The sequence below is a fragment of the Talaromyces stipitatus genome, genomic scaffold (assembly GCF_000003125.1).
Source record: "Talaromyces stipitatus ATCC 10500 scf_1105507295491 genomic scaffold, whole genome shotgun sequence".
Lineage (NCBI taxonomy): Eukaryota > Fungi > Ascomycota > Eurotiomycetes > Eurotiales > Trichocomaceae > Talaromyces > Talaromyces stipitatus.
Window position 1 is genome coordinate 1,073,210 of NW_002990122.1, and position 27,411 is coordinate 1,100,620.

General features: G+C 45.8%; 12 protein-coding genes across 13 annotated transcripts, besides 6 other annotated features; 6 read left to right on the top strand and 6 right to left on the bottom strand.

Moving 5' to 3' along the window:
• Window positions 1–366: 366 nt before the first annotated feature.
• On the top strand, window positions 367–1,622 carry TSTA_110880 (uncharacterized protein; the record flags this gene model as incomplete). Its single annotated transcript, XM_002488620.1, has 4 exons — window positions 367–674; window positions 729–963; window positions 1,044–1,366; window positions 1,430–1,622. The coding sequence occupies 4 exons, from the start codon at window positions 367–369 to the stop codon at window positions 1,620–1,622; spliced, it is 1,059 nt and encodes a 352-aa protein (XP_002488665.1).
• Window positions 1,623–1,737: 115 nt separating this feature from the next.
• On the top strand, window positions 1,738–2,926 carry TSTA_110890 (uncharacterized protein; the record flags this gene model as incomplete). The annotated part of the gene is made up of 2 exons (XM_002488621.1): window positions 1,738–1,819; window positions 1,884–2,926. 2 exons carry the CDS (start codon window positions 1,738–1,740, stop codon window positions 2,924–2,926), a joined length of 1,125 nt encoding a protein of 374 aa, XP_002488666.1.
• A 2,498-nt stretch (window positions 2,927–5,424) lies between these two features.
• TSTA_110900 (uncharacterized protein) lies at window positions 5,425–5,964 on the top strand (the record flags this gene model as incomplete). Its single annotated transcript, XM_002488622.1, has 2 exons — window positions 5,425–5,512; window positions 5,618–5,964. 2 exons carry the CDS (start codon window positions 5,425–5,427, stop codon window positions 5,962–5,964), a joined length of 435 nt encoding a protein of 144 aa, XP_002488667.1.
• A 1,547-nt stretch (window positions 5,965–7,511) lies between these two features.
• Window positions 7,512–9,177, top strand: TSTA_110910 (uncharacterized protein; the record flags this gene model as incomplete). The annotated part of the gene is made up of 2 exons (XM_002488623.1): window positions 7,512–8,393; window positions 8,714–9,177. Exons 1-2 carry the CDS (start codon window positions 7,517–7,519, stop codon window positions 9,175–9,177), a joined length of 1,341 nt encoding a protein of 446 aa, XP_002488668.1. The 5' UTR covers window positions 7,512–7,516.
• Window positions 9,178–9,917: 740 nt separating this feature from the next.
• On the top strand, window positions 9,918–11,063 carry TSTA_110920 (gag/polymerase/env polyprotein, putative; the record flags this gene model as incomplete). Its single annotated transcript, XM_002488624.1, has 2 exons — window positions 9,918–10,936; window positions 10,967–11,063. The coding sequence occupies 2 exons, from the start codon at window positions 9,918–9,920 to the stop codon at window positions 11,061–11,063; spliced, it is 1,116 nt and encodes a 371-aa protein (XP_002488669.1).
• Window positions 10,314–10,991: a mobile genetic element.
• Window positions 11,064–11,484: 421 nt separating the features above from the next.
• Window positions 11,485–11,509: a microsatellite.
• Window positions 11,510–11,770: 261 nt separating this feature from the next.
• Window positions 11,771–11,830: a sequence feature (GA-rich).
• Window positions 11,831–11,845: 15 nt separating this feature from the next.
• On the bottom strand, window positions 11,846–14,036 carry TSTA_110930 (uncharacterized protein; the record flags this gene model as incomplete). The annotated part of the gene is made up of 2 exons (XM_002488625.1): window positions 11,846–13,737; window positions 13,961–14,036. The coding sequence occupies 2 exons, from the start codon at window positions 14,034–14,036 to the stop codon at window positions 11,846–11,848; spliced, it is 1,968 nt and encodes a 655-aa protein (XP_002488670.1).
• Window positions 12,005–13,735: a mobile genetic element.
• A 2,071-nt stretch (window positions 14,037–16,107) lies between the features above and the next one.
• TSTA_110940 (uncharacterized protein) lies at window positions 16,108–17,529 on the bottom strand (the record flags this gene model as incomplete). The annotated part of the gene is made up of 2 exons (XM_002488626.1): window positions 16,108–16,953; window positions 16,996–17,529. The coding sequence occupies 2 exons, from the start codon at window positions 17,527–17,529 to the stop codon at window positions 16,108–16,110; spliced, it is 1,380 nt and encodes a 459-aa protein (XP_002488671.1).
• Window positions 16,321–18,540: a mobile genetic element.
• TSTA_110950 (uncharacterized protein) lies at window positions 17,554–18,555 on the bottom strand (the record flags this gene model as incomplete). The annotated part of the gene is made up of 2 exons (XM_002488627.1): window positions 17,554–17,904; window positions 17,932–18,555. 2 exons carry the CDS (start codon window positions 18,553–18,555, stop codon window positions 17,554–17,556), a joined length of 975 nt encoding a protein of 324 aa, XP_002488672.1.
• Window positions 17,827–18,234: a mobile genetic element.
• A 48-nt stretch (window positions 18,556–18,603) lies between the features above and the next one.
• On the bottom strand, window positions 18,604–20,697 carry TSTA_110960 (uncharacterized protein; the record flags this gene model as incomplete). Its single annotated transcript, XM_002488628.1, has 4 exons — window positions 19,713–20,697; window positions 19,374–19,617; window positions 19,130–19,206; window positions 18,604–19,098 (listed from the first exon to the last, which is right to left on the bottom strand). Exons 1-4 carry the CDS (start codon window positions 20,436–20,438, stop codon window positions 18,604–18,606), a joined length of 1,542 nt encoding a protein of 513 aa, XP_002488673.1. The 5' UTR covers window positions 20,439–20,697.
• Window positions 20,698–21,504: 807 nt separating this feature from the next.
• On the bottom strand, window positions 21,505–22,892 carry TSTA_110970 (serine/threonine-protein kinase HT1, putative; the record flags this gene model as incomplete). The annotated part of the gene is made up of 2 exons (XM_002488629.1): window positions 22,877–22,892; window positions 21,505–22,823 (listed from the first exon to the last, which is right to left on the bottom strand). Exon 2 carries the CDS (start codon window positions 22,441–22,443, stop codon window positions 21,505–21,507), a length of 939 nt encoding a protein of 312 aa, XP_002488674.1. The 5' UTR covers window positions 22,444–22,823; window positions 22,877–22,892.
• A 496-nt stretch (window positions 22,893–23,388) lies between these two features.
• TSTA_110980 (uncharacterized protein) lies at window positions 23,389–24,778 on the top strand. Of its 2 annotated transcripts, XM_002488630.1 has the most exons (4): window positions 23,389–23,442; window positions 23,555–23,616; window positions 23,720–23,823; window positions 23,874–24,778. In XM_002488630.1, exons 3-4 carry the CDS (start codon window positions 23,749–23,751, stop codon window positions 24,141–24,143), a joined length of 345 nt encoding a protein of 114 aa, XP_002488675.1. In that variant the 5' UTR covers window positions 23,389–23,442; window positions 23,555–23,616; window positions 23,720–23,748; the 3' UTR covers window positions 24,144–24,778. The 2 variants fall into 2 exon arrangements, with proteins under 2 accessions (XP_002488675.1, XP_002488676.1); XM_002488631.1 differs by lacking the exon at window positions 23,389–23,442 and having other exon boundaries at window positions 23,521–23,823.
• Window positions 24,779–25,614: 836 nt separating this feature from the next.
• Window positions 25,615–26,538, bottom strand: TSTA_110990 (uncharacterized protein; the record flags this gene model as incomplete). The annotated part of the gene is made up of 2 exons (XM_002488632.1): window positions 25,615–26,355; window positions 26,485–26,538. 2 exons carry the CDS (start codon window positions 26,536–26,538, stop codon window positions 25,615–25,617), a joined length of 795 nt encoding a protein of 264 aa, XP_002488677.1.
• Window positions 26,539–27,411: the final 873 nt, after the last annotated feature.

Consider the following 27,411-nt stretch of genomic DNA (forward strand, 5'->3'; position numbering starts at 1 on the left):
TTTGCCAAACCTTTCCACCACGCTCCCGTTTCGTTACTTCCACGCACGCTCTCGCACCCCACCACTGTCCGTTCCTGGCTTGGCATGTGTTAGCGCCGAAATGATCGATGCTGCCGCCGACTCGTTTCCAAGCCATCAGGCTCCTGAGGAGAGCCAGAAATGGCCTTCTCACCTTCCTGCCTCTCCTCGGTCACGCTAGGCAAAAACATGGTTTCCACTATGTCTCTCTGTCCGTATAAGACACCGTTTCCTCGACGGTCCCCTCAGTTGGATCACCGGCGTCTCCTCCCTTGATATCGACACTCTATACACTTGTTGTTGACTCAGGAATCATTCTGCTTTCACCAGACGTTCGCATATATAAGGATGACGCGAAGACGACACTGCCGCGAGAAGGTCGATGATTCACCGTCTGAAGCAGATGATGCTATCTTCAGTGATGTCGACGCTGTCCAAGAGACTGATCTCACCTGCGATGATGATGACGATAACGACAACGATGTAAACTACGCCCAAGATCAAAGTGACCTCGCAGATTTCCTCGCCGATAACGAACATCCTCCGCAGTACTACATCGATCAGCTCAAAAACTTCGACGAAACGATCTATAATCAGGAGGACTATAGTTCTGGAACTCAACGCATGCTCGATCGGGTGGAAGGATGCTGGAATGGGTACGTGCTGCTAGACTTGCCAGCGGCCTGTTGCACAAATCTCACTTCTTCTAGATTTTGCTCATATACACAGACAGACCCTGTGGAGTCTTACTCTGCACTGTCAGCGAAATTCCTGGGAACCTTCCTCGAATGGGTGCTGAACCTACGTCGTGGGAAAGGTGGACGCCGGCTGCGCGGCATCAAAACCAAGAGCTCACTGCAGACGTTCTGGAAGGTCTTTCGTCTAGTGCACGAACGAGCCACCGGCGACAAGATTGATCCTGTTACCACGCGTCAGATGAAACGGGTACGATCCTTTCCCATCTAGAGCGGCCTCAGGCCGGGGTTGTGTAAAAATTGGATTTATTGCAGCTGATCAGATCACAGGTGATTCGACATCTCTCTAAGAAGTACCATCTGAAGAAGAAGGGCCGTGCAAAGTCAGTCATGTATGTGGAGGACCTTGCAAAAGTTGTAGAGACTACAGTTGTGACGACCAGGAAGAAGTTTGGCCATGGTCGCCATCGGATCGAACTGTGCTTGTTTCTGCAGCTCGCTGGCCTTACTACAAACCGGCCGCAGGCGATCTTAGACCTCTGCTATCGACATATTCTAGTGACTTTGCTTCGGGACCCTTGTGGTGGCCCGCACCGAATCTTGATCGAGCTCACCTTTGAGTTTACGAAGGAGTTTCTTGGTGCAAAAGATGAGTATGTGGCGTTCCCATTTGATCATTATCACTCTGTCGCGTGCTATTATCTGACAACGATTAGAAATACATTTCCTCTCCCGGAAATCATCTTCGATCCTTCGCTAGTCCTCAGCCCTCATGTCTTTCTTCTGGGCCTATTATTTGCTGACCGTGCCTTCCGTTGCGTAGATGGTGAAGAAGTACTGGTGTCGGCGGAACAGCTCTTGCGACTGTATATCCGTCCGGAATGCAATGAGCTACAGTTTGCTGCTTGATCCTGCATTGGACGATGTTCCGATCTTCCGTCAGTCTGAACGCACCGCTCGGGGAATAGAGATTTCCCATGACCGACCGCTCCCCTACTCGACCCTCTTGCCGTGGGTTAAAAAAATGGGTGTCCTAACCTCATTCCGGCAGGTGGCCCGTCCATACAGCCTTCGATATGGAGCTGCGAAGGCATTGGACAATAGTGGTAAGCAATGATTCTGCTTGCCGCATACCGGAAATGTACGTTTTTTCTAACAACGATCTTGCAGGCTCGGTCAGCGATGCTCTTCGAAACCTGATAATGCATCATGCTGATACTCGAACATTCCTTAAATACTACCTTTCGCGACGCATCGACAAGGATGTGGCGGGCATCATTCGCGGTCTTGATCCCCAGGAGGAAATGATGCGAGCTGCTTGCCGTATGAGCCGGACAATTGACCCGAACCGGCCACAAGAGCTTACCACGGCACAGTCGTCATCTGTCAATCAACTTCCTGAGATTCAGGATCTCATCCGCCGGCGAGACCATCTGGGCCGGCGCCTCGGTCGCCCGTTATCTCAGCATAAAGGCACGGTTAAATATGACCTCTATCAGCAACTGACCAAGGAGTTAGGGAGCGCACGCCGGAGAGCTCGGGACGCGCTGCTCAAGGAGATACAGAATCAATATGACCAGGAACAGCCTATGCTAGAGGTTCAGCGACAATTATCTGGCGTGAAGCTCTCTGAGTCTGTGAGTCATCGTCTTTATCAATCTGAGGAAATACCGTTACCTCAGAAGCGGCTCAGCGCAGCTCTTCTGACTTTACCACGACCAACTTTGGAGGGGGAAATGCTTCGACGGACAGAAGCGATTGACGCTATCGCCGCCTACTGTCTATTTGAGGAGGGTGATACTTGCCGCATCGCTCACGATAAGCGGCAATACTCCGTGCATGGACCTATTGACGTAACCCATAAACTTTCCCACCCAGAAGTTGAGACAAAGGATCAAGGAATCTCTCCACAAGAGTCAAAACTACACGAAGCGATTCGTGCGGTATCAATGGATTCGAGATCCAGAAATAGAAAGGAAAAGGTTCAAAGGCCTCTTCTATGTTTCCTTTGCGTGGGTAACCCTAATCTCGACATTGTGAAGCGTACGCAAACGTTCAAGGCGCATGGCGATGTCACCAAGCATATCAAGCGCAAACATCTCAAGCATATTGTAGAAGGCAATGTCGTAAGCTGTGGAGTTTGTGGTCAGACATTCCTCCGGAAAATGGAGCTGCAGCGTCATGCAAGTGATGCCCATTCGACTGTGACATAGAATTTTCTATCATAGATTTCTTACAAACTCAAATCATTCAGGGCTGGACCCCGAAGTTCAATTGAGTTATCTAAGTCTTTCCAAGTTCGTACCGCAATCCTCATACGGCTTACTGATTGCGATGATAGTAGACGCTTCCATAGTAAGACAGGAGAATATAAAAAGTCTCTAGCAATTCTGAAAAATCACTCTTCATTAGTTCTACATAAGTAAGGAACCACTTAAGTAGTTTTTCGTTCATACAAAAGCTATGTTTCCATTCACCTCATCCAAATACACAACCATAACAGATGAGGTGCCTACACTGGACAGACAGCCATTTCTCCTTCTCCTCTAAGCAGATTGGACATTCAAAACTCTTGCGGGCCTTTTGCGTGTCAAAAAGTTGTCGAAGTCTGCGACTCTCTGATTCTGAGGAACGTAAATCTTTTCTGAGTCGAGCAACCGTGTTACTGAAGGATTGACACATATCTCGGTACCTCTTTGAAGAGTCATGCTGTTAATAGTCAGAAGAGAGGCATAACAATATTTCAGGCTAAGACTTACACTTTTGGAAGAAAGATTATCACTGTCTCTTTTGCGTTTACGATTGGTAGATGGTCCCGGAGCATGCTGATCTTGTATTATCGCATTGGACGCCCGATCATTTGACTGACGACCATCATCATCTTCAATGACAATAACTTCTGTTTTGCTTTGAGCATGTTCACGACGTGGCTGTGCGCCATCTAGGACTTTGCTGAAGTGTACGTGATAGCAATCTTGGGGTTCCATTGTATAGCTGAAGGCAGTAGACGATGTGAGACATCGGAAAGAGAGTAAGGAAACTTTGAAGCTGGGATATTTGAAATGGTATGGTCTCCTGATCAGCTAGCTATCGTTTGTGCCAATCAAGCACTACCCACGACCGTCTTCTCTCTAGCCATACAACCTAGCTCGCATTGCAGCTTCTTCGTCTAAGCATTGATAACTAATCGTCCGTGTTCGCTTCCGGTTGCGACCGGCCACTAGTAGACTCCGTTTCAATCTCGTGCAGTAATGACTCTGAAGGGAACTTTCCGTACAACCAGTGTTGCAATCATCTTACATGGCAGACGGTCTCCTTTCATTATCTCTCTTGGAGCTAGAACCGATCTCTTCGCAAGGGGTGCAAATTAGAATCAGAGTATTATCGGAAAGATGCCATCATCAAAAGGGGCTACATCCAATCCTCCATCAGTCATGGCTGTGTCTCCGGAGGGCCATTACTCAGGCCGACGTCTCTGCAAGAATCACTAGCGCTAGATTCTGTCGTGGCCATGCACAAGTGTATGATAACACTCTCTTCGACACCACCAATCAAGCATATTTCCACGGTCGACTAAGCCACTGGCGCTAAGAGATCTGGTAGCAGTCTAGTAACTGGTGGTTTGCTCTTTAATTTAATCCAAGAAGACACCTCGGTCACTGGAGGCCCAGCGACAAAGATTACTGATGGCCCGTGCCAGTCATGTAGCGGAGTGATTATTGATTGCATCACCAATCAGTTCATCACTGACGCAGTGTCTCTACAAGACGATGAAAAGAATCAGTCTATCATCCGTCCACAAAGTGCACATGCAGCATATCCCAAGACATCTATCTAGAAATCAGCGATAGAGAGTTTATTGTAGTGTCAGACCTGATGCGGACGAGAGGATGTATTCACGGACCTATCATCCAAGAGAAGTGGCTAGAAACGTGCAGCATTCACAACCAACGAGGCTGGACTTGTCCTAATCAGAAGGAGGGTAGGTGATGCGTGGTGCAACAGCACTGATCAGGTTCTTGTCGACCAGTCAGTGTGTCAGTGTGTTAGTGTATGATATCGCTGGTAGGAAATCGCGAGTGTCGCACTCGGTCAGGCTTCTCATACCAGCTTTCCCAAAGTGGAAAATTCGACTTGCGATCTCGCTATCCCGGAGCGGACGAGAGCAATCACCCGCATCATCCATTGACGACGACGTAACCATCTTTCCTAGAGCTCGAACCGACCTCTCACATAGGATGTAACTCCGTAACCAGCTGCTTATAATTGTTATCCACCTCTGACTAGGCGATACTTCATCCCAGTGGGTACGCCCAGGCAGAGCCTGTCAGTAGGCAGAATCTGCTCCGAAGTGGTTCTTGAATCCGGGAATGACTACCATGCCATGCTCCAAGCGTACTGGCATCACCTGATTGAGAGCTACTTCTATCGACCTGCCTCACCATGTACTTCCGCTGGAACCATGATTGGTCGTAGCGTCGCAGACACGGTCTGGGTTTCGGCATCCTAGGGCACCAAAATTCTTGGTGGTCTAACTATATAACGGCCTCTGTCTGCACTCTTGTTCCATTTTCCTTTACTTATCCCATCATCAAAAGAAATCCAGGACATTAAACCAGAGGTATAGTGCCCAGTATCACCGAGTGAGAAACGTGCTAATCGCAGAGAGTACTAGTTTTGTGAACTCATTGCTGTCGTAATGCAAGCAAACATGGCAAGCCATAAATCGCCAACTCAACAGACTGTCTCAGAGTCGTCTCGCCGATTATCCTCAAAACTCAAACAGGAACAAGATGGGAGTCCTTCTATCCAGCCCGCTTCAAAGAAGCGATGCACAATGCCATCAAGGAGATGTCCAGACAAACCAATCCCCTCGATAGAGATAGAAAGTAACTCACAGCAAGGTATTACTGTCGAGGAGGATGACCCAGATTGTGAACAGTGTTCAACTCCCATATTCATCCATGAAGGCGTATTCATTGGCTTTTGGTTCGCAGATCAGAGTGGAAATGGGAGGCGACCAGTATATTGCTTAATCAACAGAGATTTCGAATTCGCATATCTTAAAGGAAAAACATTCATCCTCGTACGATACGACGATTTTGATCCCCTAGATGAATTTGGTGACTGGTTGGGCGATGATACTGAAGACGAGGACGCTATGAGCCCAGAAGACGTGAAAGGATGGGTGCAAATGATGTGGGAGATCAGAAACTATGCCGGAATCCAGGATATGACACTTGAAGATTGACTAATTCTGACAATCAAGGCATGTAAGATGGTGAATAGCAAGAGTCAGATCTTTCCGTCGTACAGTTCTAGCGATAAGAATTCTGATTAGTGAAATGTGAGGCTAGATCGACCAACTTAGCGACGTTAACAATACAGTAGACAACATTTAAATATGGAGAGTACCTCATTAGATCGGTCTAAGTGCTGTAGATCGCAGAAACTCTCCATCCAGGTTGACCTTCTCATATGAAATGCTATGTTACAGTAGGTTGAACTGATGGTAATATTGTGCTAGTTTTGTCTTGCTAGATACAGGCAGGGGCGTTATATAAATAAATATGCCCGGCCCCACATCCCTGCCGCAGCCACGTGATATTCAACAGGTATTGGAATCTTTTGGTACTAGTCCGAACGGGGTTAGGCTCTGATAGGAGCGTACAATTTGGGTGAGGAATAATTGACTCTGATTTGCACACTCTCTAAAAACACAGCTAGCTACGCATCTTGATCCTCTTTATATACACAATATAGTGGCAAAATAGCAATCCTGAATCCAAAAGTAGGGCTGTCGATATTGTGCCAAACCTGGGATCGGCAATTGTGTTTTTCCGGGGATTCACCGATTAGTAAGGTTGTCCAGAATGGGATTAGCGTATCAGATATCCAACAACAGGTTGTTAATGTGCTAAGTTAGTTGTTGTTATTGGTAATCTTGTCAGACAATCCGGCTCTCAAACGAGGCAGAAAGATCGACTGTTCAATCTTACAGGTCTAAAAGGCACCTTTAGGCATATATCTGGGCACCTAGATTTCAGCCCAATATTTACCCCTCCTGATAGCTCACAAATCACCCCGCCAAAGGTGTCTATAAAGGACCCGGCTTTGAAACCTGATGGAGAGTGTGACGATGTTCATTCCAAAGCTCTAACTAAGGGTAACCTGCAGCGAGAAAATTAAGCATGGAGGGGAAAAGAAAAGAAGCTGACTTGACAGCGCGCAGAGACACTTTTTACATGTTCGTACAATGGCCCCCTCGGTGCCTTTTTAGGAAATCCCGAAAAAAAAAAAAAAGAAGGATATTCCCATTATAGATATCACCCTAGGGTTTAGGGCTTCCGTCGTCTTGCACGGCGATGTTGCCTAGCCCGTCACAGAGAGAGAGATACAGAACTTAACACATACAATCTTGCTAGTTACTTCTTTTCTTTGATCCTAGTAAAACACTTTGTAGGATTGGCCTGGAATAAACCCACCAATCCGACAAATCTAAGCTAACTACAGCTGTGCTGACCCCTTGTCACGTGACACCACTTAGTTAGTTACTGGTCCCCGGAGACCTAGATAGAGACCAATGATTTGATCATCCTTCCACGATTAGTGTGCCGTTATAAATGGTAGCATTGTTCCAGGCGTATAGCTAGGGACAGAACAGATTCCGTATAGGAGTTGTTCCTTTTGTGAATCCGTATAGGATTCAGTGAGAGCAGGTACTCTTCTCTCGATCTTCATCGCAACTCTCCCCTCCTCAACATCGATCCACGCAACGCCGCCATCCTATTGGACAAGACTACATGGATGATATAACCGAAGAGACACTTGAACGCATTCTACGGCTTCATAGCTTCTTAATTTTACCAGCGTTCCAAAAGCGATCGAAACCAGGCTTCACAGAAGCTCTCACAGCAATACTTACAAGGAGAGGACTAGCGGTCGACCCAGAGAAGCTCAACGGCTGTGAATTTTACGGACCACTGGATTGGGTGACTGGACAGCACCTCACATCATTCGAAATCAAAGATATCGCGCGTATAATCAACTTTCCTTTACCTGCTCAACGAAAAAGGCCGGAGACAGCTGCACAAGCTGTGCCTGAGGTGCCTACGCAAGCAGGGACGAAAACGGAAGGTACGACCGTTATCGAATCTACAACACTATCATCAACCCTAACCCCCATCACAATGAGCGAACCTACTCCAGTACCAGGATGGATTACCTCCATCTTTCAAACTAATATTCAACCGCATATTTCCTACTCCAAAACACAATACAAAAGAGATGTGGTCTACATCTTGACATTACTGCGGCGTATTTCCGAAGAACAACAGACGCAATTCGCGGGACTCATCAGGGAAACCGATTATACGCAGGCTCGGGCATTAGCTGCGTGCATGGATACTGCAAAATATGAGGAGTTTTTAGCAATAGCACGGGACGCTATCAACAGCTCTGGATATCCCGCTAATAACATCGAGACCTTCCGACTTTTTATGGAGAGATTCCGCGCCGGACCATCTGAACGGGCTCCAACGGAGATAGACATAGCCAACGGCCAACCCGGGACAGATACAGGAAACTATCCAGAAGAACGACGGGGCCAACTCGAAGCGATCGAATCACGTGAACCGTCAGGTAGACAGGAAAGTAGTTCAAGTGGACAGTCTCATCAAAGTCGGATACCAAGTGAGCCTGATGACTCAGATGAATCATCCTCAGAATCAGACGTTTACCATAGACGACACCGTCACCAAGACCGACGCGACAATAGACGACACCGGAATTCCTTACCTACCAATCGACGCCCATGTAAATCACTGAAACCAGAGGATGTTATGCTTTTCACTCTAAGAAAAATTCGGTGGTCTCCTTCACCAAACGAATTAGGCAGCTTTCTAGATCATATGGAAAGGAACCAGTTCTCGATATCATACCTTTGTGCTTACGGGGCAATACACGTGATTGGTACACGCATCTTTCTGACAGAATCACAGATACAATGCAGGAATCCCTTACAGAGTGCATCTTTCAATTAGAACAGCGCTTCAAGAAGAGCTCATTTGAAGCGCGACAAGAGGCTGATAAGCTCAAATTCCGTTTCGCAAAGGAGAAAGACCTGCCACTAAGAGAGTATGTAGAAAGGAAGGTCATACTCCTCCAGGAAGCCAACATCAAGGAGGAGGACGAAATCGTCACCAGAGTCTGGGAAAATCTTGACCCAGTCATCATGAATACAATAAGACAGGAGGACCTGTCCCTCGACGAGTTCACCAGACGACTGTTTCTACGGGAAGTCCCAGCTAGACTTGCTTGGAACCAACTGAACCGATTCGCTCCTACACATACCTCACCCAGAGCATATCCTAAATCCAAGTACAAGGACGACAAACCTGAACGTCAGAAGGACAAGCAAACCGAAAAGGACACCAAGAAAGAAATTCCTAGTAAACGCGAATGACTACGTGACTGCCGACACTGCGGAGGTCCTCATTGGGACTTCGATTGCCCGACTCGACGACCAACAGTGAAAGCATATCTGGTCCATGCCGGAGATACCGAGGACTCTCTTTCTGAATCCGATAAAAATGCATTACGCGATCTGCGAAAGCATAGGGAAATGGTGTATGATTCAAGCTCCTCTGATTCATCAAAAAACTAAGTGATGGGTCGGTATCCGGCTCCACCCCAGCGACTTGCTGTCAAGCCGGAATATTACACACCACATCAGTAACCCATTATGAATTATTAGAAAAGAAAATAAAGAAAACAGAAGGACAACCCAGACGATAGTACCAGAACTATTCACATGTCACAGCGATTACAGCTACACCATCCGGATATGACTTAGAATTCTGCGGAGACACAGCATCTTCCATTTCCATGATATCGAAACAAACGCTATATCATTACTGGCCAAAAGAAGAGAAAATTCCAATAACGAATACGCCAATCGGTGGCATTGCTAGCAGCATCGAAACATCTGCATACGTTAACCTAACCCTAGACCTTCAAACAACAGCAGGTCACTCAATCAGCATTCCAGCGGAAGTTCATGTGGTGGAGAACCTAAGCTGTGACTTGTTGATCGGACTGAATGTATTGAAGAAGGAGGGTGTGACCATAGACCTTAAGAATGATTTGCTACAAATACATGGCCAGAAAGGGAATGTATGGATCCGGTGTAATAGAGGAAAAAAGATGAAAAAAGTTGCTATATACGCCACGGCCACAACTGACATTCCTTCTGGAATACAGAAAGGCGTCCTGGTGATGATTGGAAGACGAGGCCACCACAAATTACCATACACTAAGAGAGGATACCTTTTCCAACCCGAACCAAAGATCGACCTAGCAACCGAAACCTATGCATCAGCTCCATGGGCGCTACTAACAACTGACACCACAGTCATACCTGTTGCGAATCTAGGGAAAACGGATATCAAGATAGCTAACAAAGAGCTGGTCGGATGGCTACAAGAAATCCCTCCACAGTCCCACCGTATCATGTCAATGTTGACAGATGACGAGACTGAATTGATGGAAGCTTTTGATGACCCAATTCCATTCCAAATAGGTTTTCAGGATGATCCAACAAATGTCGAACTAGCTGACATATCCGACGAATTTGGCCCAGAAATCAAGGAAAAGGTTATACAACTGTTGAAACAACACAGCCAACTCTTCCAATCGGAGTTAGGACTCCTGAGAGGTTCCAGGATGCCAATTCCATTCAAGGACGACAATCTCGACGGTTTGAAAACTAGCCCATATCAGATGAGCCACAGGGATAGGGCCGCTTCCAATGAGATTTTGGATGCTCTACAGAAGGAAGGACGAATTGAACCAGTCCCAGAAAGTGAAACATCATCAATAGCTTCACCTGGATTTATTGTCTGGCAAAATGGCAAACCACGATTCGTAGTAGACATGAGGAAAATCAATGTAAAGTTACTACTCAATTCTTACCCACTCCCACGACAGGACGACGTCTTCGAGGCGGTTGGTGGCTCCTGCATATTCTCATCAATGGATATCAGGAAAGAGTTCTTTCAACAACCCATTGATGAGAAAGATCGTTGGAAAACTACATTTATCACACCACATCACGGACTTGAAAGACTAAAGGTATCTACCATGGGCTTGGCTACAACACCTTCATTTTTCCAGCAACGGATGGAGAATATACTCAGACCATACCTATGGAAAACAGTTATAGTGTACATAGACGACATAATAGTTTTTTCTAGGTCACCTGATGAACATCTCAACCACTTTGGAAAGCAAATAAGGCTAGAGTGGTGTGGCAAGAATGTGGCGCCCTTTCGAGACCCTAACGTCTCGTAGCGCACCATGGGACCCACTTAATGATCGACGAGTCTAAGCAAAAGGTCGATGTTTCTGTCGGATTAGCCGGTTTATTCCAGGCCAATCCTGAAGAGTGTTTTACTAGGATCAAAGAAAAGAAGTGACTTGTAAGATTGTATGTACTGAGTTCTCCGTACATCTGAACCTAATCTGACGGGGATATTCTAACAATAGTACGAAGTACCCGCCAAAGCTAGTTACCGTCTTGGCGTGAATAGTAGTAAGAAGATTGTGAGGATAATCCCCTCGGGAATTTCAGCTGTATTTGCATTAGCCTATGTTGGTTTAACTACGGTCCGTATCACGAAGCATAGACGGTAGTAAGGCGCGAACACGAAGCGGCCTAATGAGCCTGACAATATGAAGATATCTTGATTCCTAATATTGTGACTGCTTCCTATGTGTGTGTGTGTGTGTGTGTGTGTATTTAACGGCCGTGGTTCGTGACTCGCACGCTTCCCACCGATCCCTACTGGGACATAGGCCGCCGAGGGGTAAGCCTCGGGTTTCAGGTCCTATCAGATTTATGTACAAATAAGAGACTCTTTAGCGCGTTTCCATAGCTGCCGTGGTCTTACAGGGAGGTCCACTTGGAGTGGGTTTTGGGTATTTGCCAGCTGTAATGGTCCGCCTACACTCCATGACCTATTACTCCACCACTATCATAACTGAACAGTAAGTTTTGCAGAGAGGGAAAGAAAGAAGAGAAGGGAAAGAAAGAAGGAGAAGATAAATATAAAGGAAGAGTAGGGCTGTCTTAGCTAGGTGCTAAGGAGAGGTTGGCGAGGACAGATATCCTCAAAGAAGTGGGTCTCTGCTAGCCATGAGGCTAGCTTTTGTGCTCCTTTAGCAGTTCCTAAGAGAAAAGAGATGACCTCAGAAGGGGGCCCAGGAGGCCGAGGGGCTCGTCTCTTAGCTATATGGCAGAAGAAGAAGTGTAGAGATGCTTTTCGTGCTCCGCATCGGCAGAGAAGGTGAGCATCATCATGGTTAAAACGTTCATGGTAGTCTGCAAAGTCTCCATGACCAGTACGGGCCACAATAATACGGCCGAGGTCAAGTCGGTTGAGTTGAAGCTCCCCAGGGCGCTTAGAGGAAGTAGTTATTTCTAGATCTTGATAACTCTGTGGTGCCACCTTCTGCCATTGTGACTGAGCAGCGGATAGGGATTGAGTCTTGGCGTGTCTCTTTAGCGAAGCGTATGAGGATTTGTGAAAAGCAGGAGGGGTTGAGGCAGCTCCCTCTTTAGCAGCGAGATCAGCCGCTTCGTTCTCAGGGATTTTGGCGTGTCCAGGGACCCATCGGATTTGGATAGATCCGCTTTTGGTGTGAGGAAGCCTTTTGCGGAGTGGCCAGGCGGCTGTAAGGGTGCGGAAGGATTCAAAGATTTCTTGAGAAGATCCTGTAGAGGGAGATAGAAGGCGTGTGGCAACTTCTAGGTTGTCAAGGCAGACCCATAGGTTGGTAGCAAATTGAGCTGTTGGGTACGCTATTGCTGCTTGAGCACCAGCTAGAGCTGCTTCTGCTTCTGCATCGAAGACCTCTTTCCCGTGTCCATATGAGAGTGAGGAGCGGAGGAACTGATGGTGTGCTTGAAGTCCAATATAGCCACCCCCTGCACATCCGTCTACTAGCCTAGATCCATCTAAAAAGATTACAATATCCGAGCTGGGGATGGTGCGTTGGAAGTCTGCGAAATCAGCCGCTGCCTGTTCCTTAGTGCGTCCCATAGGAGCTCCTATTCGAGCTTGGGCATTCTCGCGAGACTCGCGAGGGTGCCAGGGAGCGTATTGGAGAGGATTTATCTGTTCGGAATTAGGGAGGGCCAGTATACGGCGGGCAAAACGGCTGGTTTGTCGGCCATTACTAGCGATCTGTTCTGCGGGTCTTCGAAGTGGGTGATAGGGATCAAGACGCCGAAGGCGGACAGTTGCAAGAAGGGCCATTCGATCTAGTTCAATATCTGAAGAGAAACCAGACTCTCGATAAAGGACAGGAATTGGGGTTGTGCGGAAGGCTGGAAGGACTGTTCGTATTACTTTAGTGAGTTTCTCAAGATGTTCTCCAACTCGGTTTGAAGTCTGGGAAGGCCCAGGGCGAGTACGTCCTGGCCACCAGGTTTCAGCGCCATAGTATGCTTTATGGAGTACACAGGCTGATACAGCCTGCTGTAGTAAATGAGGTTTGACTCCTCGGACAGTATTCCCTAGAGAGCGGAGGGCATTAGCCACAGTGAGGGCTTTAGATGCTGTTTCTCCAACGTGCCATTTAAACGTTAGCTTTTTGTCAAAGAGGATTCCTAGCCAACGTAGATATAGCCGTTTAGTGTTTTCTGATATTGTGATAGATCCAGCTTTCACTGAAGGTGTGCAGGTTGGGTCCTGGTCTGCTTTATGTCGGGAGAAGTGAAGTAGCTCATATTTATCTGGTGCGAAAGTAATGCCCTCTGCAGCACCCCAGTTGAGAGCTTCTTGGAGGGAGTCTGATAAGGCTTCGCAGTTAGTAGCAAGAGATGTCGAGATTGCCAGGTTAGCTGCGTCGTCCGCATAACCAAATCTGTTCCTTGGGTTTCCTAGACGGAATAGAGGTGCTATGTAGAGCATGAAAAGAATGCCTGAGACTGGGGATCCTTGTGGAAGACCGCAGGCAATGTCTGTTGAGTCTGTCAGATGTTTTGATGGTCTTCAGATTGATTCCGTTCACAACCCGCTCCCAATCAAGCGCAGTCCCATCCTCCTCCGGTGAAGAGTTCATCTTGGAGACTTCAGTTCATGTAATATTTGAAATAGGTCCACAGTTGTTGAAAGGCTGAGTAAGTAGAAATAAAGAGGAGAACCAGCCTCTTTATAGCCTTAAGCTGAGGCAAGCCTCGTAACAGGCTTCGCTTACAGACACCGCAACTGAGAGACTCCACCAGATAGAAACTGGTCGCGCAAACGGAATCGTTGGCATTCCGACCATCAGTGTCCTTCCGGTTGCGCTGGTCCTATGTCAGCTTTTGTCAAACAGGCTTTGGGAATTGCCTTTGAGAGCTGTATTTTGTGAGCTGTATTTTGTGAGCTGTATTTTGTGAGCTGTATTTTGTGAGCTGTATTTTGTGAGCTGTATCTTGTGAGCTGTCCTTTGTGTGCTCTCCTTTGTGATGTGAAACTGCCGGCCATGTCGATACTCTCCGAGCTGTATGTGCTGGATCTACTCATTTACTATGTTAGGGAGCGATCACGGGCGTGCTGCTCATTCAATCGGCTCTTGGGCCAAGGGCCAAGCTGTCCTTCTTCAAGGATCTGTCGCGGCGATTGTTTGTTCTCGCCACCGCAGAGCTAAAGATTTCCTTCTGGTGGAAATATCTTGCACCAATTGATAACAAAGCTTTGTCGAGGCCGAATTTGCTTGGGATGTATTCATCACTGCATTCAAAGCTGATCAGCCTAGAGATTGGGGACTATGCAGACAGGACACTGCAGACAGGACACTGCAGAAGGAGTCTCTCGTGTAGGTTGAGGACTGTCTGGGTTTGCTTTCGCTTTGGCCCTAATGTCAGAGTTTCGCTCCTTTGGTCGACTGGGTTAGGCCTAGGAAGTGAAATTTTGGCCTATCAGAATGCACCGCACGTTTCTTGGTTCTCGGGAGGATATCACTGCATCTTGTTATTTACCTTGCGCATCTTTGTACAATCATAGCCCAACAACAGAAATTACATACAGAGAATACTGATCAAATCAGTAGCCGTTTGTCTGAAGCTTTTGGGCTATCGCTTACGAATCTTAGGAGGTAGCATGCCTAATACCAAAGAATATATCAATCACATAATACATTTCAGCGCCAGAGTGAAGAAACACGGGCAGAAGAGCCTGTAGAATCAGCGCTCTCAGTTATAATGTCAGCTCAGCAAGCCATCTCCAATTCACGGCGCTGCTCCAGTAGCTCTCTACAAAAGTCTCGGCGGATTCTAGCTGCAGCTCGATCTAAGCTAGCAACGGCAATACAGAACCGAGATTTCATTAAAAGACGAAATAATCTCATATCAAGATTCAAACGGAACACTGAGGATTACCGGATCACAAAGCATGAGGCAAGTCGCTACGATACTCTGCTACGATAGATGCTTCAGTAAGTCCGTTGATCGAACTTGAGATAAGTCAATCGAAGGCGATCGAGAAAATTCCGGATTGCAGGGGTGAGAAAAATTCTCTTAAACGCGGTCCAGCCGATGAGGTCAGCGAAGAACGCCCAAAAAGACAGAAACGTGGCAATGATTTACGGTCGAGGGTTCCTTGTACCACAGCCTCTACTTCTCAAGAAGGAGAAAGAGGAGGAGAAAGAAGCAAGCACACTCAACTCCATCACACTTTCTTCGATGAATCATCTTTTACGTTGACCGGTGAGCCGTGTGGCTCTACCACAGCCAGAGGCGAAAGGGGGGAAGGACTCGGAAGATCGGCTCGTATTCATCAGCAGACTAGGCTGGATTCAGGCAAGAAGCCGCATAATGCCAATGGATCAAACAAGCTTCGACAGACGAGAAACAAACAACAATATAATTCAGATAGACAAATTGCAGCACACCAGGCTACTCGTTCACGCAGGAGATGTGAATTCAAGAGACCGTCAGTCGGTCAACACCACTCCAGCGTTGGGAATCCAAATGAGACGGGTATATTGCTACCCAAGAGGAGACACGGAAATCAATCGCAGCTTGTTAACCCTCCAAGAAGAAGCGAACGGCTGAGGAACCGTGCTGATCGGTGTTGCGAGGGGTAACTCATGCTCATTACCTACGAGTTTTCGTGCATTTCGCTCTTCCATTTCTGAGTGGACACGCGCCAATCGCAGGATCTTGCGTTTAGATATTCCTATTTTTGAAGCCAGCCAGCTATTCCATTACCGGACAAAGCTATTGCGACCATCCGCGGAAGTCGGTGTGTTTTACCAACCAGCACAGTGAGCGCCAACTCCTTCAGTATCTGCTCGGCCTGATCTCGATGCGTCAGCGTTACGGCATCTCATGGGTTATACGAACAAGTCAGTCTGGGCGAAGAGAATATGCTGGATTTGTAATCTGGGCAGCGAACGATAGATCAAAGGAAGCCTCAGGCTGCGATACGGAAGCAATGTAGGCTCCAAGTGCGCGTTGAGCCACATATTGTTCCTGCGGTGATACGTCCTTTCGGACCTTGCCTCGGGAACTCGTTGTATCCGCATGTCGATCTTGTACAGACCGTATAAGCTTACAAGTGCGTTCCTGGGTAAGGGTAATACCCTGGGCATCCTCCGTAATGAGGCCACCGTTGAATTTTAACGGGTTCGAAGGTGTAAGCTTCTCTCGTGGTTTGCAAAGAATATTAGCTCGTTTAATCTTATTCTCCTCACGGTTCGCAAAAGTGTTGTCGGCGAGGATGAGGGTGTCATCGGTCTGCATGCCAACAATGCCAAATCCTTGTGACTGGTCAATGCAGTGCAATAGGCATAGATTGTAGGTGGATGTTGTCATATTAAGTTTGTCCGTGTGATGTATATGATAGGTTCGAAACCAGTGATTACCTGCTTCAGGGATGCCGTACAAAGGCTTGACAACTTTCAATATTGTGCCTGGAGGGAACAGGTGCACGAGTTCGGGAGGAGGTCGTATATAAAAGTTGCGAGTGAGGGGCGTAGTTGACTGTACATAGGCTTGCGTGACATCGCGTAGAAAAAGATGGGTATCGGTAATGCAGATTGTAAGGCACAGAAGCAGGCGTTGACTGCAGCGCTGTATTATAGGCGATTGAGTCAATACGATCTCTTTCCCTTTGTCGTTGTAGGCTTGTACGACTAGTCGCGACTTTTCAAAGGCCTTGTCAGTACCCTGATTCTTTATCTCATTGACGAACTGCGAATTGAAGATTCAGGTGCCTTTTGGGATATCGTCTACTTTGACCACTTCGAATACACCATTTTCTAATAGGCCGTTGATCTCTTTCTCTTGTGATTGGTCGAATTGAGCGAATACCGATTGTATGAGGTCATCTCGATATCGGGCTGGTAATTGCCGATTTCGTTGGGGGCGCTGTGCAGGCCTTGCCTGGGGTGTAGATGTGTCTGGCTCGTCGTCTTGAGGTGTGGGTGGTGTTGAGTTTGTGCCTAAAGGTGCCTCAGGCTCTTCATTTGTATGCTCCGAATTGGTGTCTTGGTCGTTCTCATCCGGTGCCTTGTAATATGGCCTCACAACAGTTGTACAGAATTGCTTTGGTCCATCTGGAAACTGAATTGTGCACGTCTCGCCCTCAACACTTAATAATTTGTATGGGCCTTTCCACTCTCCTGCATAGCTGGTGTTTCCTTCCCTCCATACGCGTACATCCGAATTTATTGGCAGAAGATATACAGCTGTAGACGCAGGACCGTTACGCGTATTGAGGGCATCTCGAATCTGTCGTTCGGCGTGTAGTTTTTGGACCTCTGTCATTGCCTTTTTGAGTGTAGCGGCACGTTATGTAATTGTAGGTGCAGGAGGGTTATATTCTACTATTCGTGGGTAAGCTCCAAAAACAAGAAGCGTAGGGACTAAACCATCTGGGCTGGCTGTATCGTTGACAGTCTTGACAGCCATCTGTAGGGCAGCGTCTTTAGGTAAATCTGGTAATTCCTTTTTAATGATTTCATATGAGCGGCGAATCATGGCATGGTGTCGTTTAACGGTTCTAATTGACCAATGTGCTTCGACTAGTACTGTTTTGATGATTGTGCCTACAGCTAAAGCAGATTGTGAGAATTCCCTGCTTGTAAAGGTCTTTCCAGCGTCTGTGATAACCAAGTCTGGGGGTCCCAGGTATATATTAATCTAGATCTTTTGGAGTGTGTCCCATACGACTTTTGTTGAGATATTTGGCAGCCATGCAGCGGCATTGAAGTGTGTTGCTTCGTCGACAATGTGAAGTACAGGGTCTCTATCAAGGTACATAATATTAATAATGATAGAGTGATTGAAGTTAACATTTTCATGCAGTGTGAATCGGAATCGTCCAGGTGACTTGTCGTACATTTGACAATGGTGGCAGAATTTGCGAATGTACTCAATTGCTTCCTTGTTGGTTTCGTGGCCCGCACGTGTAAGTACCCGGCGAAGTCTATTAGTTGAAGGGTGTCTAAATCGGCAGTGTAGGCGGTGTAATTTGGCATTGGTGAGGAGGCAGGGGTTGTGGTCGAATAAAGCAAGTAAGTAAGTGTGGTAGGAGTAATCCCATACAAGAAACGGATGGCCAAACTGACGAATAACTGGTGTTGTTTTTCCTGTTTTCTTATTGACAAGGAGATTGCAGGTATTGTCAAAATAAAGTTTTAGTTTATCGAGTTCATATAGCGACATTAGGAATGATGTTGTGGATGTTAGGATATAGAACCGTATAGTACTGATAGGTGTAGGCACATCGATTGACCCAATTGACTGATAGGGATCACCAGGTCCAAATTGAACTGTTGCCGTGCCAGCCATTGTAGTATTAATATCAATATTTCTGACGATTCTCTTGTAGGCGAGGTATTACCCATATCCAGCTGTAGAGAGTTGCGTGGCGCTAGTGTCGATAACAATACCCTTAAAGCTTTCTGACGAATAGCGGCCCTCATTTAGATAGACGTGACTTGACTTGGGGGTCAGAACCTTAAGAGTTGCTTTGTTGGTTTTGTATGAATTAGTTTCCAAGTCAGGCTTCAGGAATAGTGAGGCAATCCAGTGCGAAGCGGAACGGTTTACTAGTTCCATGGTTATTGACGGACCATGGTTCGTGTCGTTGTCGTTGTACATTATAAAGAATGTGGCTGTGAACAGGGTTGACAAGGCATTGTGTGTAGGTCTGGATTTGTAATCGTCTGTCAGAATAAGGTTATTAGCAGCTGATAAGAGTTCCTCTGGCAGTTCCTCATCGTCATCCTCTGTGCCCTTGTAGTCAGTAATATATTGATCAATACGCTTGTTAAAGTGGTCCAAATAATGGCGTTTCGAATCCGCTCTTTCCTTGGGCGTGTGACGTGTTAACTAGCAGTCAGGTTTTTAACATACGAAGTACTTTTTCCTGCCTCTTTGATTGGAGCGCTGTCGTGGTGAATGGCCTTGAGAGGGCGAGCGTGACTGTTGGTTGTAATACTGTCAATCTATAAAGTATGTGTTGGTGCTGGGGTTTGCAGTGCGGTGCCTATTTGTGGCTTTTATCATGTCCTCGTACTGGCTGACACCTGATTATAAATCGCGGGTTAGTCCAGGAACTGTATCTTATTGCTTTGAAGTTGCAAGTTGGCATGCTGGATGTGTACAAGTTGCCTGTAAAAGTCTTGCAAGGTAAAATTCTTCGTTGCGTAGTTTTAGAGCTAGGCGGTTATATAAACTTGCAAGTTCTATTAGCATCATGTTGAGACACGCTTTTAATGTCTTCTCTGGGTTCTCATCGATTGTATTTTGAAGTGAAATTCCGCTCCACTTATCCAGTACGGTTCGATAATATTCTGGGCCTTCGAAATAGGCACGAATTCCTTCAACGGGGTCACGGTCACTTGCTTCCTATATTTCCTTGTTGTCATAGTAAAAATCTAAGGCTTGGCCTTTGAGCATTGTTGGGAAAGCGAGTTTATACGCATTCTTTGGTAGGGATAGACGTTCACAGTAGTCGTTAAAGATTCGAAGCTTTGACCTGTAGGAATCCTCATTTCCACCGTACTTTTGGTTGTCTGAATATATCTTCGTGAGTTGAACAAGTGCCTGAGAAATGGATTATGTTGACGGTGCGAAGATAGCCAAATTTGGGGCTTATTGGACTTCATCTGATGGCTCTGGCTCAATTCGCGCCCATTGACTTTGATCTTGTGGTGTATCGTATCTTGTTGCCGGGGTGAAAGATATTGGAGTTGTTGTTGACTTCGAGATCTTGTGAGGGGTCCCTCTCCAGTTTGGTTTTGTGCCTCATTAGTGCCGTAGTTTGAGGGTTGATTATATGTATTGATTACTGTTTCGAATTGATCATTGAGTACCTTCGACTCAATTGTATTGCCTTGTCTGAGGTGGCGAATGACTTCCTCCTTAGTCCATGGGCGATATTTTTCTGTAGAGAGTAGAGTATAGAGTTTTTCAGCTTCATCATCCTGTTCATCGTTGGTAACATATACACCGTTGGTTTGAAGCAAATCAACTAGTTTCCCGAGTTCGGTGACGGACACGGTATTGAAGTTATTCAAAGTCCACTTATCGAAGTCTTGTTTGAACGCTCTTAACAGACGTGAATCGTATGTGTTCGTATATTCTTTTATCTTCGCCTTGACGGTAGCGTCGAGTGTCTTCTTTTCTGTCATCGCCTGGTCGGTATCGTTGCCACTTTGTCCTGCCATTTTTGATGATTCTTGGCTTGAATCAAAGTTGATCTGAGGCTCGATATGTGTCGGATATCGAAGGAATGAGGTGAGGTGTCGAAAGGGAAGGTTTTCGTTAGGACGCTTACACTAACGTATCTGCGAGACCAAATCCAGAGATTTGGTGCGTGGTTCGGTGCGTGGGTCGACACACCGTAGATTGTACGTAGGTTTCGTACGTTAGATTCTTGCAGGTCGATTCTGACGGAAAGTCCGAATCCGTAGGCTCACTACGTTGATTCCTACCTAGTGCTAATACCGAGAGTTTTCTCGCGTAGGCCTCTAGCGTAGGTTCGTGACGTAGGCTTATACGGGGGATCTAAGCGTAGAATTCGTACAGGAATAGTCCTTCGTGCGTAGGTTCGTACAGGGAGTTCGTAGGTTCGCAAGACTCAGTAAAGAGTTCACAAAGGGTCGATATATGGGGTCGGATATATCGGTGAGTCGATATACGAGTGAGCGTATACTGTAGGGTGTGAAAAAGGTGTATTTTGTTAGGACGCTTGCACTAACGTTGGAATAGGGGCTCGTAGATAAATGTCTGATCTGCGGCCACTGATCAGTGTCGGTTTATCTACGTCTAGGTCGCTAGCACTAGTCACGTAGAACAGCTATTCCGACGAGCTGACGAGCCTGATCAATATGGTATAGAATTCCTGATATTGATGACTGCCCCCCAAGAGTAAGAGGGACGGGAAGTAGCTAACTACATATATACGCGGCACGCACGTGCCGCGTTAGACTAACTGATATTCAGTGCCGAAACGCGCTAGGTTTGATATTCACGTTCCGAGAGTTAGACTTCTCAATATCACTCTCTCTAGCCCATCATCAGTATACCTAGAGAACGAGACCCTTGTGATACGCTCGAATGAGATATAGACTTCTAATAATGGGATGAAGCTGCTCTTATGTTGTCGAGACATGCAACTTTCTCATCTTTATTTCACCGCAACGCTAGCGATGATATACTAGGCAAATTATTACTGAATGACCGGTTATTAGATGATATGTTTATTTCCTGACACACAAACACGAGCGCTGTCTATGTTTGTCTTCTAACCCAGGTTGTGACAGCTATCAAGGCACTAAAAGTTATTGCTAATACAATGATTGAAGTTTCCGTCTCGCCTCTGAAGTACTCAAGCAGCGTTGTACATTTCTTGTTTGTGGAATGATTTTCCTGCTCCAAATCGGCAGATTCGAGAGCCTGTGACAAGGCATGCGCATTTTGAAAACCTCCTACAGTCCAGCACTTTTCGATGATATGTCCAAGCCACAGTGAAGCCGTACTAGGAAGCGAAGTTCGATGGGGGAAGGTAGCTTGGCTAGCAGCAGGACCATCGAAAAGATTGAATTTGCATTGTTGACCAGCTATAACTTCGTAAATCACCGCCCCGAGCAACCCAATATCTGTCTGTACCGAAAATCCTTGATCATTCACCGTTTCCATAGTAGTTCCTAATGGTAGGATAGACGCCTCGCTGAAATCACAGATTTTGATGGATAAATCAGAGTCGAGGAGAATGTTGCGGCTTGCAATATCACACAGTAGTACGTATTTGCCATGGATCTGCTCAAGTGCTCGAGCCATCTGGCGGAACCACGCAATTTGGACAGTGCGGGATGGCTGGTGTTTCTGTAAATAACTGCGGAGATCTCCATTTTCCATGAAGCCCAGTTCAATGGCATTCGTGCACAGCCGACTGCACGGGACAATACGGTCAATAAGGTCTTCTGTAAAAGAATTGAACCGACGATAGACTTCTTGCTCGTGTTGAAGAACCTTGATATTTGATTGCACGTCTTCTTCAGAACTCCCGGGATATCTCAGGGGCATTTTAATGGCCAAGTTTCCTCGACGGACCACAACCCCCGATCCTCCATATCCTATAACATCGCTGTCCAGAATAGGCATACCATCCAGGTCCATGAATAATGATGCTGCCATTTTCAAGTCGATGATAATAAACAGTTGAAGCATGTTAAACTAAAAGATGTATTTGATAAGAAGGCTGATACGTGTCACAGATTCGGATGGACTCCGCACGTGATTATTGCCAAGCCACACATCAAGCCCCAACGCTCACAGCTACGCCGTCTCCACTACCCGCCTCGCCTCCCGACTCTTGTTTGTTCCCTGGATCAGCGGTTCTGCGATGTCTAGGACAGTTCCTTCTGCGTTTAGTGGAGCTTGTTTGTGTTGTCGGGGTCGGATTAGGACATTCAGAACCTCTCTGTTCGGCCGGAATGCACCATTAGATATAGTCTTCTTCAGGGTCGAAGTTAATGCAATTTTTTTGTGCCTTCCCTGTACAGTCAGGAAAATTTGCTGGGGTCTTTCGTAGGAACCAACACATTATACTATGCTTAATCATCAGCATATGATATCAAAATCTCATGGTCAGAGAAGTTACTAATTTGTTTGCACTGCCTTGTCAGATCAATCGTAGAAGGGTGCAAAATTTGAATAGAACAAGAAAGAGATTGCGCGGGCATAGTCAGCTATTTGTAGAGGACCGTGCAGCGCAAAAAATGCATGTCATAGTCTCTCTTTAACCGGCTAACTGTCCATGCATCTGTCCGCTTTGATAAGAAGCGTAACCCTGGATGAAGATGCGGGCTGACCGTTCTGGGGAAAGGAACCACTGATCGCCAATACCCTTGATACGAGGAAGAACGTGCATATCTGGTGGTACATTTAGTTCAAGGTTCAGTATTACCCTTTTTCTCAGTTCTATTGGTATCAGATGAGCTTATTTTCACAGAGATGCTAGATTCTCGCACGTTTCAATCTAACATAACGAGTATAGCGTGGTGGAATATGTTTTTTCCGTAGCTTGGAGAACGTAACTAAGAACGGTTTAGGTAGGCATCATGACGCATCACTACCCGATCTCTCCTTTGCTTTTTTTTCCGCGATCGCTATAACCTCATATACATCAATCTACAAAGATTAACTCTGTACTTACGCTTTTATTTTGTAAGTCATGCCTCAAGCACCTTAAATGCAAAATAACGCAGCAGCTTTCATCCTTGAAGATACTGATGACATGAGCAGAGCACTGAATTTTAGCTAATCATCAAACGATCAGGTGTTAATAAAAATTCCCTTTGTGGTGTAACCCGCTTGTAGGAGCTGAGTTTTGTCAAGACGGTATGAAGTAATCATACTTTACTCTTTTCATATAAAGGCTACTGATGGTTGCTTGACTATATATCGCATCTGACCACTTGTACTAATTGGATTGAGGCTTTAGATATATCTAACGTCATATACATTTCCAACATGGTCGAGCCTATAACTAAGATATCTACCACGAGGATTAAGCCTGACGAGCTTTTGGAGGTTGTCGAAGAGAAGGTATAGCATGAAGTCTCTCAGGGTACCAGAGTTTGCTAACTTATGTACAGGTAGAATTCAAGTGCGACATTACTTGGGAGACTCCTTCCATAGGAACGCGGGTACTTCCTCCCAAAGATACAGTCGCAATAGTAGTCAACCTCGTCGATAGCCCAGGTGCGATTCGAATATTCAGGGATGAAAAGTATATTGATGGTGTGTTTATAGACGACAGTGCAGGCAGCCAAGAGAGCTTATATACAATCGTATTGTGGAAAAACGGGTGGTGGTTTAGAGCATCTGGATTGCCTAAAGTCGGTTACGTCGAGACGAAGAAATGAACTCGTTTGCGTTGCGGTGTGAAATAATTTGTCAAGTCATTCGATATTTTTATAGTTACAAAAGGGGGTGTGTGCCGGTTGTAAGGATCAGTCAAACAAATTTGATCCACTATCTGATGTGAAACAGCAATCACCAGAAGGTCGAAAATGGTGAGCTCATAGACATCACCTGTTAAAGCAGCTGCAAATGTAGTAAGCAACACGTGAATCTTAAACACGATTAGGATGAGTACCTTGTTCCATAGCAGATGGACTTTGTGAGGAGTCTATGGCAGTGCTTTGTATTCCAAATTCCCTCGGTAAGCTTTGTAAGCCTAAAATGCAACAAAAATTATTGCTTTATCCACTGTAAACATGTATAATGGATGGGAATACCAGTAAATATTGCTGGGAGGCCATCTCCATTCGATAGTGAGTTGATGATAGGTAGCGAAAATCCAGTTGGAATGCCAGTGGAAACATCTGAAGATTGCACAGATGGAAGTTCCTGTCTGGGCCTCTTCCTTTGGCTTTCCATATATTGACCTTCCCCATGACTTTGCATTGCGTTCGGGGCTTGCGCCAATACCTCAACATGATCATCGGGGTTAATTAAGCGATCTGTCGTATTTCGAGAAAATAGTTTACAAGCATCTATATACCGATAAGAAACTGTTAAGAGGCAAAAATTATTCACCGCTCGTACATACCTGAAAGTACCCGGCTAGTTGGACTGTTACCACACACTTCTTCAATCATCGTAACAAATTTTTTCACAACTGCTGGCGGCATGGAACAGCTCTTGATAACATCAATGACCAGATCTGCAAAATCTTTAATGAGACCATTTTCCTTGATCTGGCCGCACAAAGAGTCACTGAATTTGCAGCAGCACAATATGAAGAGCTGAACGTGTCTCGCTGATTCTATCTGAACCAAAGGGAGAAGAATATTGGCAGCAAGACCTCCTCGAGTAACTTGTTCGACATTTCGTTTGAATAACTCCCTTTTCGATACGCGTATTTCTGACCTCGCATTTAGAGTCTCGAGCTTTGCCCTTTCGTGTTCTAGCTGTTTCCTTAACTGAGTAAAAAGCTGGGCTTTCTCCAAAATACGTGTTTGGGCATTTAATTTAGTGTTTATCCCGAAGAGAACCGTCTCGGCATCAGACCAGACACGTGGCATAACTGGATTAATCAACGTGATGTACTCAAAATGATAGCAAAACGTATCTCAACTAGGGAGCAAAATGAATCTCAACTTGCGTCGGGACGAGGAAATGGTTGGAGTATATATAGCACAAGTGCACCTTGGCACACTAATAGTTAGTTGGTGATGTTAGTTATTGATTGGCCTACATTAGATTGTTGGATTGCGAACAGGCCAATGAAATACTTTCATTTGGCGCCCTGCCTCATCCTATCGGGTTGAGGCAGACTGCTACGTGGCGTATCTAAATTAGATCCATTCATGCCCATACACCATTCGGAATCTAGGCGCAATTGTCCATCAAGTACTTTTTGATCATGGAAAGACCAAAGAAGTCATTCTCCTGCCTAGCGTATTCTGCGCTTTCGATAACCCACCCAGGAGTACCTGGCTTCCCAAGTTCTTCTCCCTCTGGTTTGCATGAGTCAAAGTCGATGATAATAGGTCTATCATCTTCACTGATCATAATATTTCTGGGGTTTATATCGTTGTGAATGAGCCCCAATCGGTGTAGGTGACGTATTCCACTCTCGATGCTTTGAATATAGAAATCTATATCCAGAGTTCTCCCAGTCTGCACCCTTTGAATGAGGTCCGTTGCATATTTAACAAAACATAAGCCTTTTATGCGACCATTTTCCTCGATGCATCCCAAGTATTCAGCAATATTGGGATGCGGATTATTTCGTAGAATTTCGCATACGTTTGCTTCGTCAAGAATTTGTGTGCTCAGGTCTTGTGCTTGGTCATCCTTGTAATATAACAGAGTCGGTCGCTTTATATAATAATCCTTTGACAGCGTATTCGGAACTCGCGTTAAAGATCGGTCAAACGGCGGCCAAAAGTCTCGAATAGGTACCGGACGTAACGTATCGACATCGATTACGAGCGAAGGAGACAGACGATGCTTGATTTCAGCGTGAAAATATTTGCCATTCTCTTCTAGAATGAGTTTTATGTGATCAAAGACAAAGTCATCGCCCTTTTCGATGAATATTTCGGATTGTTCTTTAATTTCCATAGTCTATGGTCGATGCCAGCGAGTTAATTGTCAATGGAGGGAGTTCCTGAAACTTCGAGGAAAGAGAACCCAGCTTGCTGAAGAATATTGCTGACTCCAAGCCGAGCTAAACTAATTAGAGAAAAGTGCTACCCGTGCCGCCAACTTGGCGGCACGGGTGCGGCGATTAATCCTGCCGCCGGACATTTGGGAAAACTTTATAGGGATTAACTAAACTTTGTTTAGTTAACCAACCATCATAACTAGTTAATGGTCAGTTTTAACTAACTAATGCACCACCGCCTCGATTTCTCGCACTAAAGTGGGACGTATTCAGTTTACTGAAAACTACGTAGTAATAGCACAGTTGTTGTAGTATTAACTACTTAATGGACATGGACTTTGAGTCATTCTATAACAAAGGAGTGTAACCCGCTTTGTAACACGCCGAATCTAACCACTATAAACCCACTAGTTACAATTGACCTTCTTGTACTCTGTACTATCCGCTAAATACTTGTTTCTTGACTGTTCTGATCGAACATAATCGCGTCTAACAGCATACTGTGCTAGTAGTGCTCGGATACCGATTCTCTGCCACGAAGCGTATGGTAACTTTGAGATGCGAGCTTCAAGAATCGATTAGTAGTTGAGTGGTGAACTGGGAACTGGCTCAGTACGAACCTCTCTACTGCTCAGGGGGAATATAACTGGACGACCACTTGCAAGTAGTTTGCCCACAATCGGAAATTTTGGCCCGATAAGTAGACCCATCTTGTCGCTTCATAGTTCTCCATTCACAGGAGTCAACCAATATAGGAACTTCGCCAGCGGACATTTTTCGTTGAGGAACAAAGAGATTATGGTCGAACAAATGTACTATTTAAGGATTAGGTTTGGATGAAATATAAGGTATAATTTGGCAAAACATTTTGGTTCTTCAACGGCCTATTTATATGTATGGAATAGCTGGTTAGCAGGCACAAAGTTCTGCTTGCTGCCACCACACAACTTGCAATGCAACTTGTGGTGTAACTTGCAAATCGAACTGCAACTCAAATTGCGACTCACTTGCGATTC